The sequence below is a fragment of the Corapipo altera genome, unplaced genomic scaffold (assembly GCF_003945725.1).
Source record: "Corapipo altera isolate COAL_440 unplaced genomic scaffold, ASM394572v1 45, whole genome shotgun sequence".
NCBI lineage: Eukaryota > Metazoa > Chordata > Aves > Passeriformes > Pipridae > Corapipo > Corapipo altera.
Window position 1 is genome coordinate 6,815,598 of NW_020884877.1, and position 17,807 is coordinate 6,833,404.

The following is a 17,807-nucleotide window of genomic DNA, read 5'->3' on the forward strand; positions in this document are numbered from 1 at the left end:
ATTAAGTTTATTGGCTATTAAGTATAGCCATAAAGGATGTTTTTAAAAATTAGTGCTGCACTGACATTTTCCTTTTAATATATCATCTGTATTTTATGTAACAAGCAGTGCTGGACTGAGTTATATAAACGAGCAAGTGTTTTATGCATGTTATTTCAATTATCTGTCCTTGGAGAAGGTGAATGAAAAATAACTCAGTCTTAGCATCTTCATTTTGACAGCTGTAATATGCATATTAATGAAGAGTGTGAAGTGTAGAGGAATAAGGCTTTTTGTTCTTCATCTTAAGAGGAAAAGAAGAAAGAGAGAAAGAAAGAAAGAAACTGAGGGCATGTTATGTGTGGCATGCCAGGTCTTCTTGAAACAGCTTGAAGTTGCAAGCTAGCTGAATCAGCACCACATTTATTGGTGGAAGGCTATAATCACAGTAACACCTGCAGTGTACAATAAAGAAATGGCAAGTCAAATCTGGCAAGGTGTTGAATGAAGTTTTTATGTCTGGTTTTAAACTGAGTCAGAGCATTGCTACAAAGAGTAAAATGGGCTAAATGCTGTGTTAGGGTTTAATCAGCAAAATCATTTGAAGAATTATTTAGCTAGTATCTCTGAAGAAACATAAATTAAGAGGTGTGGGGCTTTCACAAAATATCATTATTTTGATTAATTTGCTTCGTACAAGATACAGTTTTAAAATATACAGTTTTGGTACAAAATTGGTAAAATGTATGCTGAAAAAGTAGCATCTGAGGATTTAAAGGGACCAAGATCTTTTCCCATTATTTATTGTTTTTTATAGATTAATAAACTTCTAAGACCAGAAGGTTTTTTGTTAGCCATAACTCTTATTGAACTTGTTTCTGTGTTGTGTGTTGGTTCTTCAATTTTTTACTGGTCTTTTTTTAATGTTGTTATAAGGTGCTGGATCAGATAAGTGTATTTGAATTGGTATGGGAGAGGGTAGGCTTCCATCTCTAACATTACAAAATCTGCTCGGTACTAGATACAAGGGCAAACTAATTGAATTTTTTAACTATTCCTTAACATACAGTTATCTGGTAAGCAGAGGATAGGACCAGTCCAGCATGGGTTTGATGTCCCTAGGTAGAAGGCATGCTTTTATGAACAGCAGTAAGGGAGATGAAGATTTACAGAGTAATTTTAGAGCCGACCTTTCCAGTCTGGATGGGAAATTTGATTAGCTATATCTCATGTTCTTTGTCCATTTGGCATGAGGAATAGCTGACAGCAAAAGACAAGAAGTGCATTAAAAAAATGTTATATAGGGGCTACAGGGCTACAGTCATTTCTTAACACCTTCCTTTAGTGTTGGAACTCACTAAATATTGGAAATGGAATTGTCCCAGTCTTATATTCCTGTGATCTCCCTCCCTGCTCTGTCCAGACATTTTTAACTCTGCTTTTAGCCTTTGGATGGGTTTGACAAAGAAGCTAATTTGAGCTGTTTCATTCTTGATGTAAAGAGGGGCAGGGAGGGGAACCTCCTGGTCTGAGGTACCAGCAGGCTGGAAGGCATTCAGAGTGGCACAGTGGCTCAGGTGCCAGGAAGAAGTCGTATCAAACATAGTGAGACTCCAGCTCAGTGTCTTGGCAAAGTGTTTGGGCCTCTGACTAAAGACAGGTAAAAGTTATTTGAGTTCTAATACAGTATCTGTTCATGATATAGTAAAATGGAGATGGCAGGAGTGACCTTACTCATTTCAAGCATGTTTTTTTAGTAGCTGGCAATGGAAATAGTTACTTTTTTCTTTTGGCACCTTATTTTTTGAGGGATTCTGTAGTTTAGTGTCTGCTGTTCATCAGACTCAAATCAATTTCTTTTTCTTCTTCCTATTATCTCTTCCCTGTTTATCACAGGAACAACCTGTTTTTGAAAGTTTTTGAAAATATGCTTCCTTGAATCTCATCTGTACGGTTAGAAAACGGATGCATACAGAAATAAATTACAAGATTTAAATGCTGTCAATGGATACTGTAAGAGAAGTGCTTAATTTCTGGAGTTTGAACTCCACTAAAGTTTTGTGTTTCAAAGAAGGAATTAAGGGAGGATTGTTTAAGTGCATTAAAAGAGATTTAGAAAAATTTTTGGAACACATGCATCAGTCCACATAGCAAATGCTCAAATGGGGAAAAGAAGGAGACATTTCTAAAAACTTGGAATGGACTAAGAGTTCGTTCACATGTATGTACATCTGTACCTTTTTATCAGTGTACTGTAAAAGTGGTGACCAAACCAAACTTTTATTCCATTTGACTTCGTCTTTGCTGTAATTCTTTGTGTGACTTATTTTTAAAATGTGAAGATTGAAGCCTGTTCCTTAAAGAATTTTAAGGCACTTGGTTTTGATGAAAGTGGGATTAGACAACTGGACTCCTTTCCCTGTGTTATCTTTTCACCATGTGGAAGAGTGCCTCTGACTTACTCAACCACATAACTGGAAATAGAAAGTATATTGCAGCGTTTCTTAATCACATGCAAATTCCATTCATGTGCCCAAGTTTTCAGAGCAGACTTACGAGATTTAACTCTACAGACCCTGTTAGTTTCATCAGAAGCTGTGTGACTAAATCCTCTGAATTAGTTTTGGAAAAAAACTCCAGCCAAGGAACAGCCATGCAGCACTTGTCAGCCCAACCTCCTGGCACATTTAACTGCTTTTTACGACTGGATTGATTGACAAATTTTCTGGCAAAAATCGACAATGCTGGTGAATGGGAAAACAGGAACTGTTGAGTTTATCTAGGGTATTCCTCCTCTTTAAAGCCTCAGAGTTATCAAGTAATAATGAATCAGGTCCAAGAGACATGGCTGGGAGAAGCACGATACGCCTTCTATCCAGATTCAGAACTGTGAGGCATTTTTAAAATGTGTTTGCAAAACTAACTTGGGAAGGTGTGAAATCTGGACTAGCTTTGCTTTTTGGCAAGATTGAGCACTACTGTGCAGGGCATTAAGTGTTCTCGTGTTTCTCTAGTGCTTATAGGTAAGCATGTGCAATTAGACTTTATAGGTGTAGCTTTGACAGGTTGTGACTGAAACCTCCAAATGAATCTCTGTGTTTTTCTCTCATTTCACAGACAGTATTCTCACCTGAAGAGAGATGGCAGAAATCAATTCTCCTGTAAATATCAAGGAAAAGGTAGGTTCAAGTAACAGTACAATGCAAACCAAAATGATATTTGCGTACATATTTTACTTCTGCTCCTTCCAACTCTGTTCACATACTAAACTTTAATATGCATTGACTCTGTACATGAAGTTAAGTACACAGACAGGTGTCTGTGCATGAAGTTAAGTACACAGATAGGATTAGTATATGAATCTTGCTCGAGGAGAAACATTTTTGCTTTTTTACAGACACTGTTCTGTCAGCTAGACTTCTCTTATTCCTTTGTGATTCCTGTGTACACTGATGCTGTGGAGAATAGCATTTTGTGGTGATTGCTGCTGTACAAAATACAACCATTGTATTTTGAAACATGGCCTTCAGAAAATAATTTTTCTGACCAAAAATGTTATACCTGTACTACTTAAAGGCAATTCCTAAAATTAAAGGCCCAAAAAGAGTAGATTACTTTTTTCCTGTGAAAGTATGTCTGCTTTTAACTGCATTCTATGTGCTTGAGTGAGTCTTCTCCCTATCCTTGGCTCATCACCCTTTCAGAAGCAGTAGAGGACCTAAAGCTAATTAGGATGCTAATATGAGGTAGGTCAGAGATCTTTTGTGACTCCCAGCAGACAGATTGTGAAGTGACAATCTAACCCATAGATACTCCCCACCAAAATAAATAGGAAACCAGGACATCTGACAAATAGGAAAAAAAGCAGAGAGAGAGAAGCGGTGAGACTGTAGGAGCATAACATGACAGAGTTATATTTTAAAAGAAGATTTTGAGATTTCACCTGAATCGTCTTCTATAGAATCAGGTTTTGTTCTATTTCATGTTTGGGAAGAGAGAGAGACCTTTGCATTTAGAGAGTTCAGAAAAGGTTAATGGGTTCCTTGCTTTACAACTTTGTTGAGCCAAATCTGGCTATTGATACAGATTTTAAGGCAGTGTGACAAATGTTAGAAACCAGAATCCAGTTCTAGCAGGGTGCCCAAGTTTGTCCAGATACCAGTGAAAAGTTGATTAGGCCTGTTCAGTTCATGAAAGGTGCATAAGGAGAAAGGATCAAGACTGATTAGATATCAAGGAAATACTGAACAGTGAGGGCAATGTTAAACTGAGAAATCTAGTCATCTTCCACTGTAACATGAGACCTGCCTGTGGCACATTACATGTCCTGCAGGGCAGCAGGTATATGACATATTCTCTTCTCTCTGAGGCTGTCAATGGAAAGGAAAAGAATAAAAAAATTGTGTACGATTCCTTGGATTAACTCTTTTCTTGAGCTGACATAAAAAATTATTCAGAAAAAAAAAAAATCGTTTGGCCTGAGGAATGTGTGAAAGATACTGTAAATGTGCCTTTCCAATTCAACAACATTCCAAGAAGTGGTAGAGAACTAAGATGTAGCATAACACCACAGCATGACAGAGCAAAGAAATAACCTTGAACGAGAGGTCAGTGGTCAAATTTTACTTAAGTTGCTCTTTTGCTTCTGAGTTCATGGATAATGAACTTTTCTGTCAGACAACGTATTTCTCAGAACTGATCATGACTGGTAGTTAATGGTTTAGATGTTGCATTTGGTTTATACAGACTTGGTGAACCATGACAACTGTTGATTCTGATGCTAGGTTTCCTCAAGTTGCAATTTGCTAATGTTTTTTCCTGGAAGAATGGTCACAGGCTGTTACCTGCCCTCCAATACCTGCATGAAGCTGCTGAGGAAAAGGCATAACAAGTGATGATTTATACTAAGTAATTCAGGTGGGAACGAGTTCCTGTTCAGACTGTTGTGTCACTCTTTCACTGCTGACTCACTTTTTGTGCTTTTAAAAGGACGTAGAACTTCTTTTGCTTTATATCCCCTTGTGGGAAACAGTTCCTTACCTGTTGCACTGCCCAGGTACCTGCTTTTGGAGTAGTTTTACCTCATATTTGTTTTTAACATCTCAATTGCTCATTGTGCTTGAGGATTTGCATGTCAACGTGAATCTGTACTTTGGTGATGAATATCTTCCTTAGTCCTTAATAACAATACAGGGTTTAAATATTGAGGAGCATGATGGATTTTGCAGTAGAAAGTAATGTCATTAAATCCTTTCCCCTAGTGCCACAGTTATCAAAGGTAAACTACAGTAACTCTAAAAAAGCAACTCATTAAATCAATTGAAGTTCTGCATATTTACTGTGGAGCTTGAAATTTTTTATCTGTCAGTTTTACAAGTGCAGGATTTTACAAATTATGTGTTTGTCTTTTGCGAATTTAAGAATGAGGAACTGCAACAGGACTTTTACCCACACTAAGTCTCTGCTATTCCAAGTGTGATATCTGCTGGGAGTGTTTATGAGCACATGCATTTTAAGGCAGGAAAATAATTGGATCAATACATTCTGTTATAAATCCTTTACTCTTTATTCCTGTATCTTCCATCAGTATTTAGTGCCACTAAATCCCTATGCCAAAGTGAAAACTTAGTTTAGTAGCGATTAAAGTTTCATTGTAAAATCACTGGATTTTATTCTGGAAAATATAGAGCAATAACCTAGTAAATAAAAGGTTAGTGACTGAAGAGCATAAACCTCATGCACTCTACATACATCAGCTGAGAAACTGTTGTGCTCAGTGTACCATTTCACCTGCACAAGTCTGTCTTATTTTAAAATGGGATTACCGTGGCTCAGAGCTCCCAGTTAGTATCTCATGTTTGGTTTACAGTGTTGTACCTCTTCCTGTCAGCAACAGACTGAGTAACTATGAAGTGACTAGCTTCAGAATGCTCTGAGTGATGCACTAGAAATACGAGGAAAGGGTTGAACAGAGAAGTCCTGCTGAGTTGGCTTTGATTAGATTTGCGCATAGACTGCTAAAATGTAAGGATTTAATTTGCATGTTTGAAAAGAAGATATAATTAGTTACAGTGTCCTTGTTAGAGAGTCAAAATCACTTCTCTTTCTCACTTAAAAAACTTACAAAGCAAGATAGTCATGCTATACAACACTGAAGCAGCGAGTTTAATGTTTACTTTTATCTGCCTTTGGGGGGGCAATATTTCTGGGTAAGAAAACCAAGGTTTACGAATATAATACTTTTGCCAAGCTCCACAAATCCATTGCCATCAATGCAAATACAGGAGGAGAATAGAATACAGTTCCTTCCCACTTCTCCCTTTCTTCTACCTCAGTGCTTACAAATCATCACGTGTGCAAGACTTTGATCTTGCTGTGACTTGCATGGAGCCAAAGGAACTGTACATCTGTTAACAAATACTTATTGTTGTAAGTTTCTGCAAAAGTAACACAAAAGTTTCTCCTTAAATTGGAGGTTCTTTGTGATGAAAACATGGTACAGATCCCATGCAGGTTTTAGCATAATGTTTGTTCTTTTGTTTTGTGGGGGTTCTGGGGGGTTTGGTTTTTTGCGTTTTTGTTTTTTTTTTTCCAATGGTGACCTTTCCCTGTGTTCTGTCCATCATCCACTTCTAGTTATTCAAGAAAATAAAACCTCTGCCACTCTTTTAAGGGTGATATGAGGCCGAGGCAGACATTTTGGGCATTACGCTCACACACAGATTCTATAAAGCCCTACCCCTAAATTTGAGCCTTAAGAGAATAATACTGCAGATACTTGTATAATTCATTCTTGGCATTTCAGCTGAAATAGTTCATAAAGTCAATAGGTTAAACATTCTATTTTATGTCTTCTTTTTTTTCCCCTTGAGAGATTTATATAAATGTTGGCCTGTGATGTCAGGAAAGCTAGTGGAAGTTTCCATAGTTGGCAGAGGCTCCCGCAGCTGTGGGGAAGCCAGGACTGTTTCAATTACCATATTTTTGTGCATATGACCCACAGATTTTCTGGAATAACATAAGTTATGCATTTCGGCAGCCACAAGGGTCATTACATGCCTGCATAACTAGTATAAGGAGAAGTTTACCATCAGGATCTCTCTCAGAATAATTCCCTTTACCCTGACCCTTGCTGTAGTCTTCCTTCACTATGGCACTCTCCCTCTTGCCTCTGATTATACTGATTTCTGTGCCTGAAAATACAGTGTGAGTAAGGACTTACTTTTTGTATCAGAGTTTTTGGAGACTTGCGTGTTATACATAGTTCAGATCATATGCACAAAAGTTCACTGGATTAAAGGATAAAATGAGCCAAACTCATTGGCTTAAATCCAAAATTCATAAAATCAATGGAGGTATTCAAGCATTAACCTAGTACATCACCAGAAGAGGTGCTGAGATTCTGAATTACAAGACTTCCAAAGAAGAAGCAATTGGAATGAGTAATACAAGTGATGTATTGTCTCCTGCAACAATTAGACCCTCTTAGTTTAACAAGAGAAGAGTGAATATCAGGCACTCCCCAGAATAGCCATTCAGCTCTGGCATGTGACTTTGGTTATGATCCAAAAAATATTGGGAATTGTTTTAACTTCAGGACTTGCTTTTGGATCTATCTTTTTTTTTTTTTTAATTTATTTTGTGTCTAAACAGGTTTGAGTAAGTAAGATCTGCTGTCAGCTGGAATTAGCAAAATACTCTTTCAGAGGAAAATTGTCCTCTTGAGATTCTGTTAGGAGTGAAGTTTTGCTGTAGTTCTCCTGAAAGGCTTGCTTTTTCCTTTGTCATTTCAAGTGTCAGAGCTGGAGGAGCAGATGGAAAGGACTGCAAGAAGGAAATTTTATTCAGATGTGGGTTTGGAGGTTTCACAGTTTTGTTTATGTTACACCATAACTGTGGTTTTTCTAACCGATAGTCAGCATGCAAGGAAAGACTAGGATTCAGGGGAAGGAATGGAAGTAGTATGTAAATTTAAAGTCATACATTACAAAAGCAGTAGTTTCCCAATCTGTGATTCCACTATTTCTCCTTAAAGTTGACCTTCACAGCTGTTCTTGCCCATGTGTTGAAGTAGATGGGACTGTTCAAAGACCAGTAAAGTTGATCAAAATGCACTTTTGTCACTTGATGAGCCGTTTAACTTGGTTAAGAATATCACAGATTCATGTCTGTAAACAGTGCTGGCATCATTCAAGGAGAACAGTTCTTACTAAGCCTTAACTTTTCAGGAAACCTGAAAGAACATACTAAGTGTCTGCCTTTCTATTTGATTAGTTTACAAGTTTGGGGACAATTTTGTGTATCCATGACAATTGCCTAAAGCAGTTTACTTCTTCAAGTAGAACTTTTTTTGTGCTTATTGAGAATAAATGATTGGAAGGTATCAGGGTAATAAACAGATCATGTAGTGGAAAGAGGGGCACAGACCCCATCAAAGCTGTTAGTTTGCTCAAAGGGGATGTTAACAACCTTTTTTCAGTGTGTGGGGATGTACTTAGTTAGTAAAGCTTTTGGAAAAATATCTCCAATGTGAGAAATAGCCTCTTAATGCAACAAAGTCGAATTGTACTCATGAAATATGTTTGTGTAGGAGTTCAAAACCTTTTAAAAAATTGTGCCATTAAGTGGTTTTAAGATACATTTTCCTGCTTAACGTAGCCAGGACATCTGCTAATGCTAAATTCCTAGATTATAGAAACCAGCAGAGTTCTTCAGCCAGCCCTCCTTCCGCACTTCTCTTGCAGGATTTGGGTCAACCTCAAATGGAGGTGTAATGTAGTTGAATGCTGTGTATGTGTGCATAAAGATTTACTGACATGCAGTAAAAATAAAGTAGGAAATGCGACGTCTTTGTTGATAACAATACTTCTAAATGAATTTAGTTCTGAACTTAGAGAAAATCTGTTGATCTCAGTGTTTAGTACAGAGGGAAGGTGGATCTGTGTTAGTTTTCCTAAGCAACCATAAGTAAGAATATTTCTGTCTGAGTGACTGTAATAGTAACTTCAAGGGGATTAGAGCAGCTGTGTTCGGGAGTTTCAGAACAGCCGTGAGCTTTCAGCAAAGGAGTTTAATTTGTCACTATGTCAGAAATATATAAACAAAATCTCTGAACCCCGGATATGTTACTTATTCACCAGAAACATCCTCTTTGAGATGATGCCAAGGGGGAGCAGATGGAGCAGAGCAGCAAACAGGCAGTGATTGAGTCCATGTTGTTACAGTTGCCTGGGAACCATTTGAAACTTGACAGAGAGCTTAAAGGACTTAGAGGGATGCACAGCAATATCAACTTGGTTCTGTATGTGGAGTAGGTAATCTGGTGTCACAACTTTCAGGCAGGCTCTGTTTCTTTCTGAACTTGACTTACCAGGGAAGTCTTGTGAGATGGGTGTCTGTGAGGGCTTTTAGGTAAGATGCCGTGAGAGGATAGAATTCAGTGTCCTTTTCTGTGTGCTATGCTCCTCAGCTCCTCAGAGGTAACCTGTTATTGATTTTTTTTTTATTATTATTATTTTCAGGCAAGTAAAAAATTTACCCCAAGTGAGATTGTCAATAATTTAACAGTAATCATCAGAAAAATACTCAAGTATATTGGATCAGACCTTGGGGATTTGACTGTGGAGTAGAAGCAGCTTTTCTGAGGGGACTTGAAGTCTTCTTCAATTTTGATATCACTTTTGGGCAGTCTTCAGCATTTTGTGTAGGAGACAGATAAAAACATCCTCATGACTGTGGAATTCTGGTCCTGATGAGACGCACTCTGGCTCACATTGCAGCAAGCATTAACAGGACTTGAGCAAGCATTTCAAGCTAAGTCTGTGCTTGAGATTTCAGCTCAGAGAGGTGGCTGAATATCTTCTAAAATTTGAACTAAGTTTAGCCCTATCCAGAAGAGTAGCTAGGTCCACAGGAATTAAATGCATGCTTGCAAGGTATGTGTCTGGATTGTGGGTTTAAATGGATATGGACCTGGGTTCTGCCTTTCATGTTCTTGAGTGCACGCAGTTGTTTTCAAGATCACAGCCTTATATTTTAGATCTGTGATTGCTTTAAAGTAGCTTTTGTAAGCTGAAATTCTGGGAAAGTTTTCTCAGTAGTAAACAAAGTAATGTGCTTTCCTGTTAGGCTACAGAAGGGAAAACCCAGGAATTTAACTATTGTCAGTGACATATTCTCAACTAATGGTGACATTAACAGCATTAATTATTTGTGGTTCTGAAGGTATGTTACTGAATTCTCTTAATGTCCCGGAATGCTATCTAGCATCCAGATGATGACAGAAGTTCACTGGGAATATACACTGGATAAAACCAGGATGATTCACAAAGTCATTAAAATAGTTGACTTCCCTGTAGTCTGTCTGATCATGCTGTTTCTCCTATGATCAGGTTTCAGAAAGTAGGAGAAAACTGTTTTCTCCCACATAAACAAAAATAAATCCAATAGGCTGCTGTGAGTTTTGTTCTTGCAGACTGTTTGTTGTTAATGCAGTACCATTGCATAGTAAGAGGTTTTTTGGCTCTTGTAATTTCTTTCATCCTTTAGGATGCTAAATATTTTTAAAAGGAGTTTGTTGATGGGAAGTCACACATTATCAGCTTATTCTAGTTCCATAATCTCTTGCTTACATCTTGAGAAGATGGATGTTTTGAGGACTGTAACTTTAGAGACATAAAGTTAGGAGTTATCTCCTGCCCTGGAATCATCCTTCCACACCTGTAATAAAAATGAGCTCTGTGTAGTTTTCTGGATTGGGAATTGGTTGACTTCTCTCAGCTGGAGGCTTGTAAGTTGGTGAGGTGTTTAGCTGTGCTAGCAAAAGGGCTGGTTTATCACCTGAACTAGCAGGTGAAACAGAGAGGAGCCAGCATACCTGGGCTGCCTAGATCCAGCTCACGTTCAGCCCTTTAACGTAAGTCCACCTTGTCATCTTGTATCTATCAAGCATTCCTGGAGCTTTGATATGCCTCCCTTCATCACAATCTGTGGTATGTCTCTTATGACCTACAGCATTTGTGCTTGACATATGCTGTCAGGAAGGTTTCCTACCATTCCCTTTGGCTTTTTCTTTTGTATTTTTATGTCCAGAAATATATGGGACATGTTTTGTGTGGGGACAGAGCTGAGTTTCAGACATAGAAATCTACACATGTATTTGAAATCAAGGTAAAAGGACTAAGAGTTGGAATATTGGTGGCCTTAACATTGGCATTTCTAGGCTAAGGCTGTCATATGGCCTAGTTTCCCTCGACATGCCTTGTCCTCCTTCCAGATACACTGTCAGGTCACAATTTGAGACTTGTAGCTGTATGTCTGGAGGTCCAGAATTTACCGGCTTTTTCATTGCCTGTGTGCAACAGTTCCAGTGTATTCTGGATTAAAACATCAGTCAAACAGTGCATATGTTCTAGACCTGATGTCTGGCACACAGATCTTTGTCTTTGAAATTCCAGGAAAAGTATGGTAACAATATACCATCTTGTTCCTAAGAATTTACAAGACAAAATACTTTGTTTCAGAACAAAACCTTTTGGGATTTATGCTCTGTTGGAATTCTGGGTTTATATCAGCTTTTGTTGTTTCTAAACTTATATATATATATATATATATATACACACATATATATTTATTTTTTTTCCCCCTTAATATTGACGTATCCTACTGATTGTTGCATATTTTAATTTTCATCTGTCTTACCCACATAAGTCACTGCACAAATTTGGAAAGGAGAAACACTAACAGCTTGTAAGTATCCTGGGTATCATAGCATACATACAGGAGGGGAGCAAATTAAAAAAGTGTAAGCAACTCCTGATTTGGAATTTCCTAGGTCCTGGATGCTTTCCTGCAATCTGATGTTCTTTTCCTGAGGAATTTTTTCAGGAAGTGTCTCAAATTCTTTTATATTTTAAGTAGAAAGATAAACAAATGTTTATTTCGTACAACCGTCAACAAAGAATATTGTTAGGTGTCAGCAGTAGAACTGTTGAGCTCTGCAGTGCATTGATATTCCCTAAATCAAATTTTTTTATAGTCCAGCTAAAACAGGACTGTGTCCACGGTGTTGGTCATGTACCTAATTTCTTTTCTGTGTACTGGTGAGTATTCTTCCTAAGATCATCATTTTGCTTTTTTTGGGTTATCTCCATAACTAGAATGTTTCCATAACCTTTTTGTATTTGATTATAGTACTAGTTGGATGAAGCACAGATTAGCTTTTAAGTCTGATTTTCCTATTAATGAAAAAATTTTAACAAAGACCACACAGTGCAAACAGAAAGTCTTCAGTAGTAGATTCTGTAGTGTAAAACATAGTCTGCCTGGTTGAGTTCGTGTGTGTCAGTGTTCTCCACCCCACAGATGTTCTTCTTAATGTCTTTGAGAAGTTTCCAAACTGCACTGTGTGGCGAGTTGCCTGATCCATCCTGTGGTCTTAGCCTCTCTTGGTTGTTTCCAGATGCTTCTGAGGCTTCCAGACCTTTCATAGCAAAGAAGGACCTAGAAGCCATATGAAATCCCCATGCTTTTATTTAAAGTTGGTTAGAATACACTAGATATTTCCTTTTACTGTTTTTCCTGTAAGCAGTTACCACAAGAAGATTATGCAATTTTGAGTAGGCAGCGAGATGATCCACATGATTGTGAAAGAAGAGGGGAGTTTTTTGTGAGAATATGAAGATATAGTCCACATGGTGAAAAAGTTTGGGAGGTACCAGCTTGAACTTAAAATGGACTGCAGCTTGTGGCCTGTTCTACCCGGGTGTCTTTGCCAACTTCTATTATTATGAAGCCAACTCAGTTCATCCTTGTTGCAGCTTTATCAGTAAATAGCGTGCCTGTACCCACAATCACTAGGTTAATTAACTCCTTTTTCCAGGGCTTTCTCTGCACATCCTATTGATTTGGGTTAGTTTTCACTTGGATGCCTGCAGTACGTAGCAGAAAGCTATACTCACTACTTCCCTCCCCATGCATACACATCGGCTGAAGAGAGAAACTTGAGCAGACAGAGGATTTTCTCTACAGTTTCTGGCAACGACAGTCTCCGCTTCAAGCAGTCCACTTGACAGCCTCGTCTGTCTGAACTTCAACATACTCAGCCTGTGTTGAGTAGATATTCCAAAGCAACCAGCTGTTGTCTGGGGACCTGGCTGCTGGGCAAGCCTTGCTTGGCTGTAGGGTGGCAACATTAAACAGATAGGCCTTTGGAAAGTGTCCTTGCGAAGTAGGCAAGTGCTTTAACTCCACTGCCCTCTAAATTATGTGTTTGACCTGGGCTGTCCAAGGCTGAACTTGCTACTTGAAATGTGTTATGGGCAAATGTGAAGCTGCAGAGAGAGGTGTGACAGGATGATGGACAGGAGTAGAGTAAATCATCTTAAGTAGATGTACTAAAGTTGTGTGCTGAGTATCAACCTTTTGTAGTGCTGAAGTCCAGCACGTATCACAAATCTGAGCCCTCAGTCGCTGTGCATTAACAGAACCTGAAATGATTCATGGTTTGTATTAGAATACAGGACAGAAATACAGCAGTTGAGGAGTGGGGTGAACATACTACAGCAAAATAAGATTTTTTGGTCATAAATCTGAGCACTTAAGTGTTCTTGATCACCTTCTGATATCTCTGTTGATGGAGACTCCATACAGATTGTCCTTCAGCATCTAACCAGGCAGCTAAGGCAAGGAAGTGTGAATGCTCTTGCCATGTAAGCCTGCCTAGTTCCCTTAAACAGCTCTAGCTTAATGTATTATTTTTTCACAATTATTTTTCACAGTACAATAAAAGACCACCACTGCTTCACAATTAGCATAATGGCATTGTGATGCAGTAAATAAAGTACACTTAAATCAAGAATGTATTCCCGCAGAAAGATGACAAAGAAGGGTGTCAGATAAACATTTGCAGGGCAATAACAAGTTTCTGATTGTAAATACGTGCTGGACATCTTGATACAGAAGCTCAAAAACCTAATTTCAAACTACTAGACTGGTTTTGGCAGTGGTTATCTTTTTTTTTCAGAGTACTATCATAGGTTTTTGTTTTGCTAATTATGTTTAAGTATTTTTATTTTAATCTGACCTCATAAAGCTTGTATAGCATTAAAATAATATAGCAATTAATTTTTATATAACTATTTACTTTCAGCTCTATTACTCAGGGATGAGAAAATAAATTATCAGTGTGACTCCACAAGGAATATTTTATTTAAAACATCGTGAGTTCAATTTCATCTGGTATCAATGGATACTGACAGTACAGCAATAACAAATGCTGGGAAATTTAAGCACGGTGTGCCAGAGTCACTTGTGGGTGTAACACCTCATCCATCAGCAGAGTTTCCTGAAGGAAGCATTTGGCTTCCTATGTCCTTTGTTCAGGATTTTGTTACATAAGCTTCCCGGTCACTTGTATATGGAACAGCAAATTGAGCAGTCACTAGAGCTTTTGAAAATGATGCTGTTTTAACCTGTGACTGTTTTCATGCATATGGCTGTTTTTCAGATATCAAAAAAACACCAATCATAACTTTGATGTAGCAAGGTCGTGCAATAGCCTTGTTGTAGTAATTGTGTACTCACTAAGTTTGTGTAGGTGATGTATCAAGATCCGTGGCAGCAAATAGAACATTTAGGAAAGAAGCATAAAGCCAAATTCTGTCAGCTTAATTAAGCTAGTTCTCCCACTGTTGCTGAGGGTAGGATTTGTTTCCAGGATTACTAGCTACCAGTTCTATGATTTGGTGTCTTTAAGAACTTGCTTCATTATTTGCAGGTGCCAGATAAGGAGAGGATGGGTATTGCTTTGTACAGACACATTGCTGTGTGCTCCTGAGCATGTCACATGTAACAGGCATTTATATGGATGTGCACTGGCGCAGAGGTACCTTGTTGTTTAAAGGAGTATGATAAACCCATATGCTATTGTCTTCTTTCTTTTCCTTCCAGATCAATGCAATCCGATCAATTGTTCCGAACAAAAGCAATAATGAGATAGTCCTGGTGTTGCAGCAGTTTGATAACAATGTAGACAAGGCTGTTCAAGCTTTCATGGATGGTGAGTATAGTGCATTTTTTCACTAAAGCATGAGGGATTCAATTGCATGCTAAAAGTGTTTGTTGTCTCTAGTGTCTCAAAATAGTGGGCAATCACCAACCATCGGAAGTTCAGCAAGGGAAAGTGCCCGATTCTGCACTGGGATGGGGCAACCCTGGATGTGTGTGCAGACTGGGGAATGAGAGGCTGGAAAGCAGTGCTGTGGAAAGGGACCTGGTGGTCCTGGTCAATGACAAGCTGAACATGAATCAGCAGTGCCCTGGCAGCCAGGAGGGCCAACTGTGTCCTGGGGGGCATCAGGAACAGCATCACCAGTCAGTCAAGGGAGGGGATTGTCCTGCTCTGCTCTGCACTGGTGCAGCCTCACCTTGAATATTGTGGCAGTTTTGGTTAGAGAGTGTCCAAAGGCAGGTAACAAAGATGGGGAAGGAGCTTGAGGGGAAGCATTGTGAGGAGCAGCTGAGGGCATTTGGTCTGTTCAACCTGGAGAAGAGGAGACTGTGGGGAGACCTCACTGCAGTTACAACTTCCTTGTGAGGGGAAGAGGAGGGGCAGGCACTGATCTCTTCTTTGTGGTGACCAGTGACAGGACCCCAAAGAATGGTCTGAAGTTGTGTCAGAGGAGGTTTAGGTTGGATATTAGGAAAAGGTTCTTCCCCCAGAGCACAGTTGGACACTGGAACAGGCTCCCCAGGGCAGTGGTGAAAGCACCAAGCCTGACAGAGTTCAAGGAGCATTTGGATGATATTTTCAGGTCCATGGTGGGATTGTTGGGGATGGTCCTGTGCAGAGCTAAGGGTTGGACTCAATGATCCTTGGGGGTCCCTTGCAACTCAGCATATTCTGTGAAAATATATTATGTATTTTTTCTGAAATCTGATGAGTGTGGCACTTGGTTAATTTTTTTTTTTTTATAATTGATCCTCCTGTCTGCATCTTTGCTTCTTTATGCTATGAGTTTGACATGGCTATTTATCTCTTCCACCTGACTTTGCCATTTTTTATATCATTCTTGTTGCAGACCACCTCCTTTATTCTGCATGAAAGTCAATGCTTTTTAAAGTAAATATGTCAGGAAATGATTCACTCTTGAAGATACAGTAACTAATAAGAATTTGGGATAGTTCTGAAGCAGATAGCCAGGCCCCTAAACCCCTGAACTTGATGCATACATTGAATTGACATTCAAACCTCAATCTGAATTTTGCAAATAGCCTTGACATTTATAATGGCTGAGCCAAGACTCCATCGGAAGTTTGAGCCATTCTAAATCTGGATCATCTCTAATGAAAGGTCACTTGTATTTAAATAACACTTTTCTGATAAATATATAATGTCAAGTATTTTGAACTTTCACCAAAGTCTGTGAGAAACCCTTTGCGGAAATAATGGCATACCATGAGCAAATCCTCTCAAAATCTTTGTAGCTGGGGGCTGCATAAACGCTACTAGAAGTTCAGTGGTCTCAAAGGCTCTGTATTTCTTAAAAATTCTGCATTTTGCTGTCTCAGCAAGTTGCTTATTTCATATGTATTTTACTTAAGAATAGTTTGGGGTTTGGTTTGGATTAACTTACTAAAATGTATCATCCAAAAAGCATCATGATACACTGGGACTTAACAGTATGCAAAAAGCAGGTGCAAGCAAACTGGACTATTTATAAATGCATCATAACTCTTCTATCAGATCTATGTGGTTCTTTTTGATTCAGGCAACTGCATAGACATTCTAATAGATCTATGGAATTGAGTTTGTCTGTGCACACACACAGGAAAAGGAAAGTGTGAGGCATCTAACAGTAATTTTGTTTTCCTGTAATGTATGTCCTGGGGAAATAAGTGGAGGATTGTTCCATGACTATTCAGTAAGTTACTTTCAATTTACTTTGTCTTAAGTTGCCGTTGCTTGCTTGTGGCCTATGAATTGTTTCCAATGAGCACTCAAAAGGGGAAGTGTTTTCATAGCCATGTGTTGTCATCTGCTGTATGGAAGAAACAGGGCAAATGCAAGCCTTGCAAGAGTGCAACAAAGTCATGAAGAAAAGCAAGCTGTTGTACCTGAGTTCAGATGTTCTTTGTTTGAGCTTCACCAGTTCATGATTACTGTGCCTTGCCTTCGGAAGTCTGTGAGCTTGTTACTGTCTGGAAACAATAGCAAACCTGAGAAAAGATATGTATCCATGTAGCTGCTGCTGTGGATAGAATGAATCTAGCACTTGGAGTATTTATTCACGTGAATGACAAAAACTGCTAAGATTGAAATAACGCTTGCAGAGAAATCATTGCCAGAGGCAAAGAAAACATGGGAGTGGCTGTGCTGAATGAAAAGGCTCAGCACCTCCATTCAGTTCTTCTCTCTGAGGTGCTGCATGCTGAATCAAAAAACATTCAAATTTCATTTCCTGAGATTATTTTCCATCTTGCTTTGTATCTGGAGTAGCATTTAGGTGATGTCTCTATTATGAATTTACTTCTATATGTGAAATTTGATTTAAATGAAAGAGGGTTCGAATGTTTTATTTGCTATGCTAGTGTTTACCTAATTAAGCATAATCAGAAGGTCTGATCAGCTGCTTTGTAGATGTGTTCAGCAAATTACAGTGATGAGTTCAAATGAGGGCTTTGGGACTTGGACAGTTAGTGCGTTTCCTGACAGGAAGAAATGGAGGTTAGTTGGGAGAATCCTTAAAATAACCCTCACCTTTAGGAGAGGGGATTGTACTTACATGTACATAAGTATGTATGTGTGTCACTAAATATAGGTATGTGTA

General features: G+C 38.6%; 1 protein-coding gene across 3 annotated transcripts in view; it reads left to right on the forward strand.

Moving 5' to 3' along the window:
• The window catches only part of SPATS2L (spermatogenesis associated serine rich 2 like), an 81,385-nt gene that overhangs the window by 34,030 nt on the left and 29,548 nt on the right, over nucleotides 1–17,807 (forward strand). For all 3 annotated transcript variants that reach the window (XM_027636579.1, XM_027636577.1, XM_027636578.1), the window contains exons 2-3: nucleotides 3,097–3,158; nucleotides 14,929–15,037. In XM_027636579.1, the coding sequence (XP_027492380.1) occupies nucleotides 3,120–3,158; nucleotides 14,929–15,037 (148 nt within the window). In that variant the 5' untranslated portion in view covers nucleotides 3,097–3,119. The remainder of the gene's footprint in view (nucleotides 1–3,096; nucleotides 3,159–14,928; nucleotides 15,038–17,807) is intronic.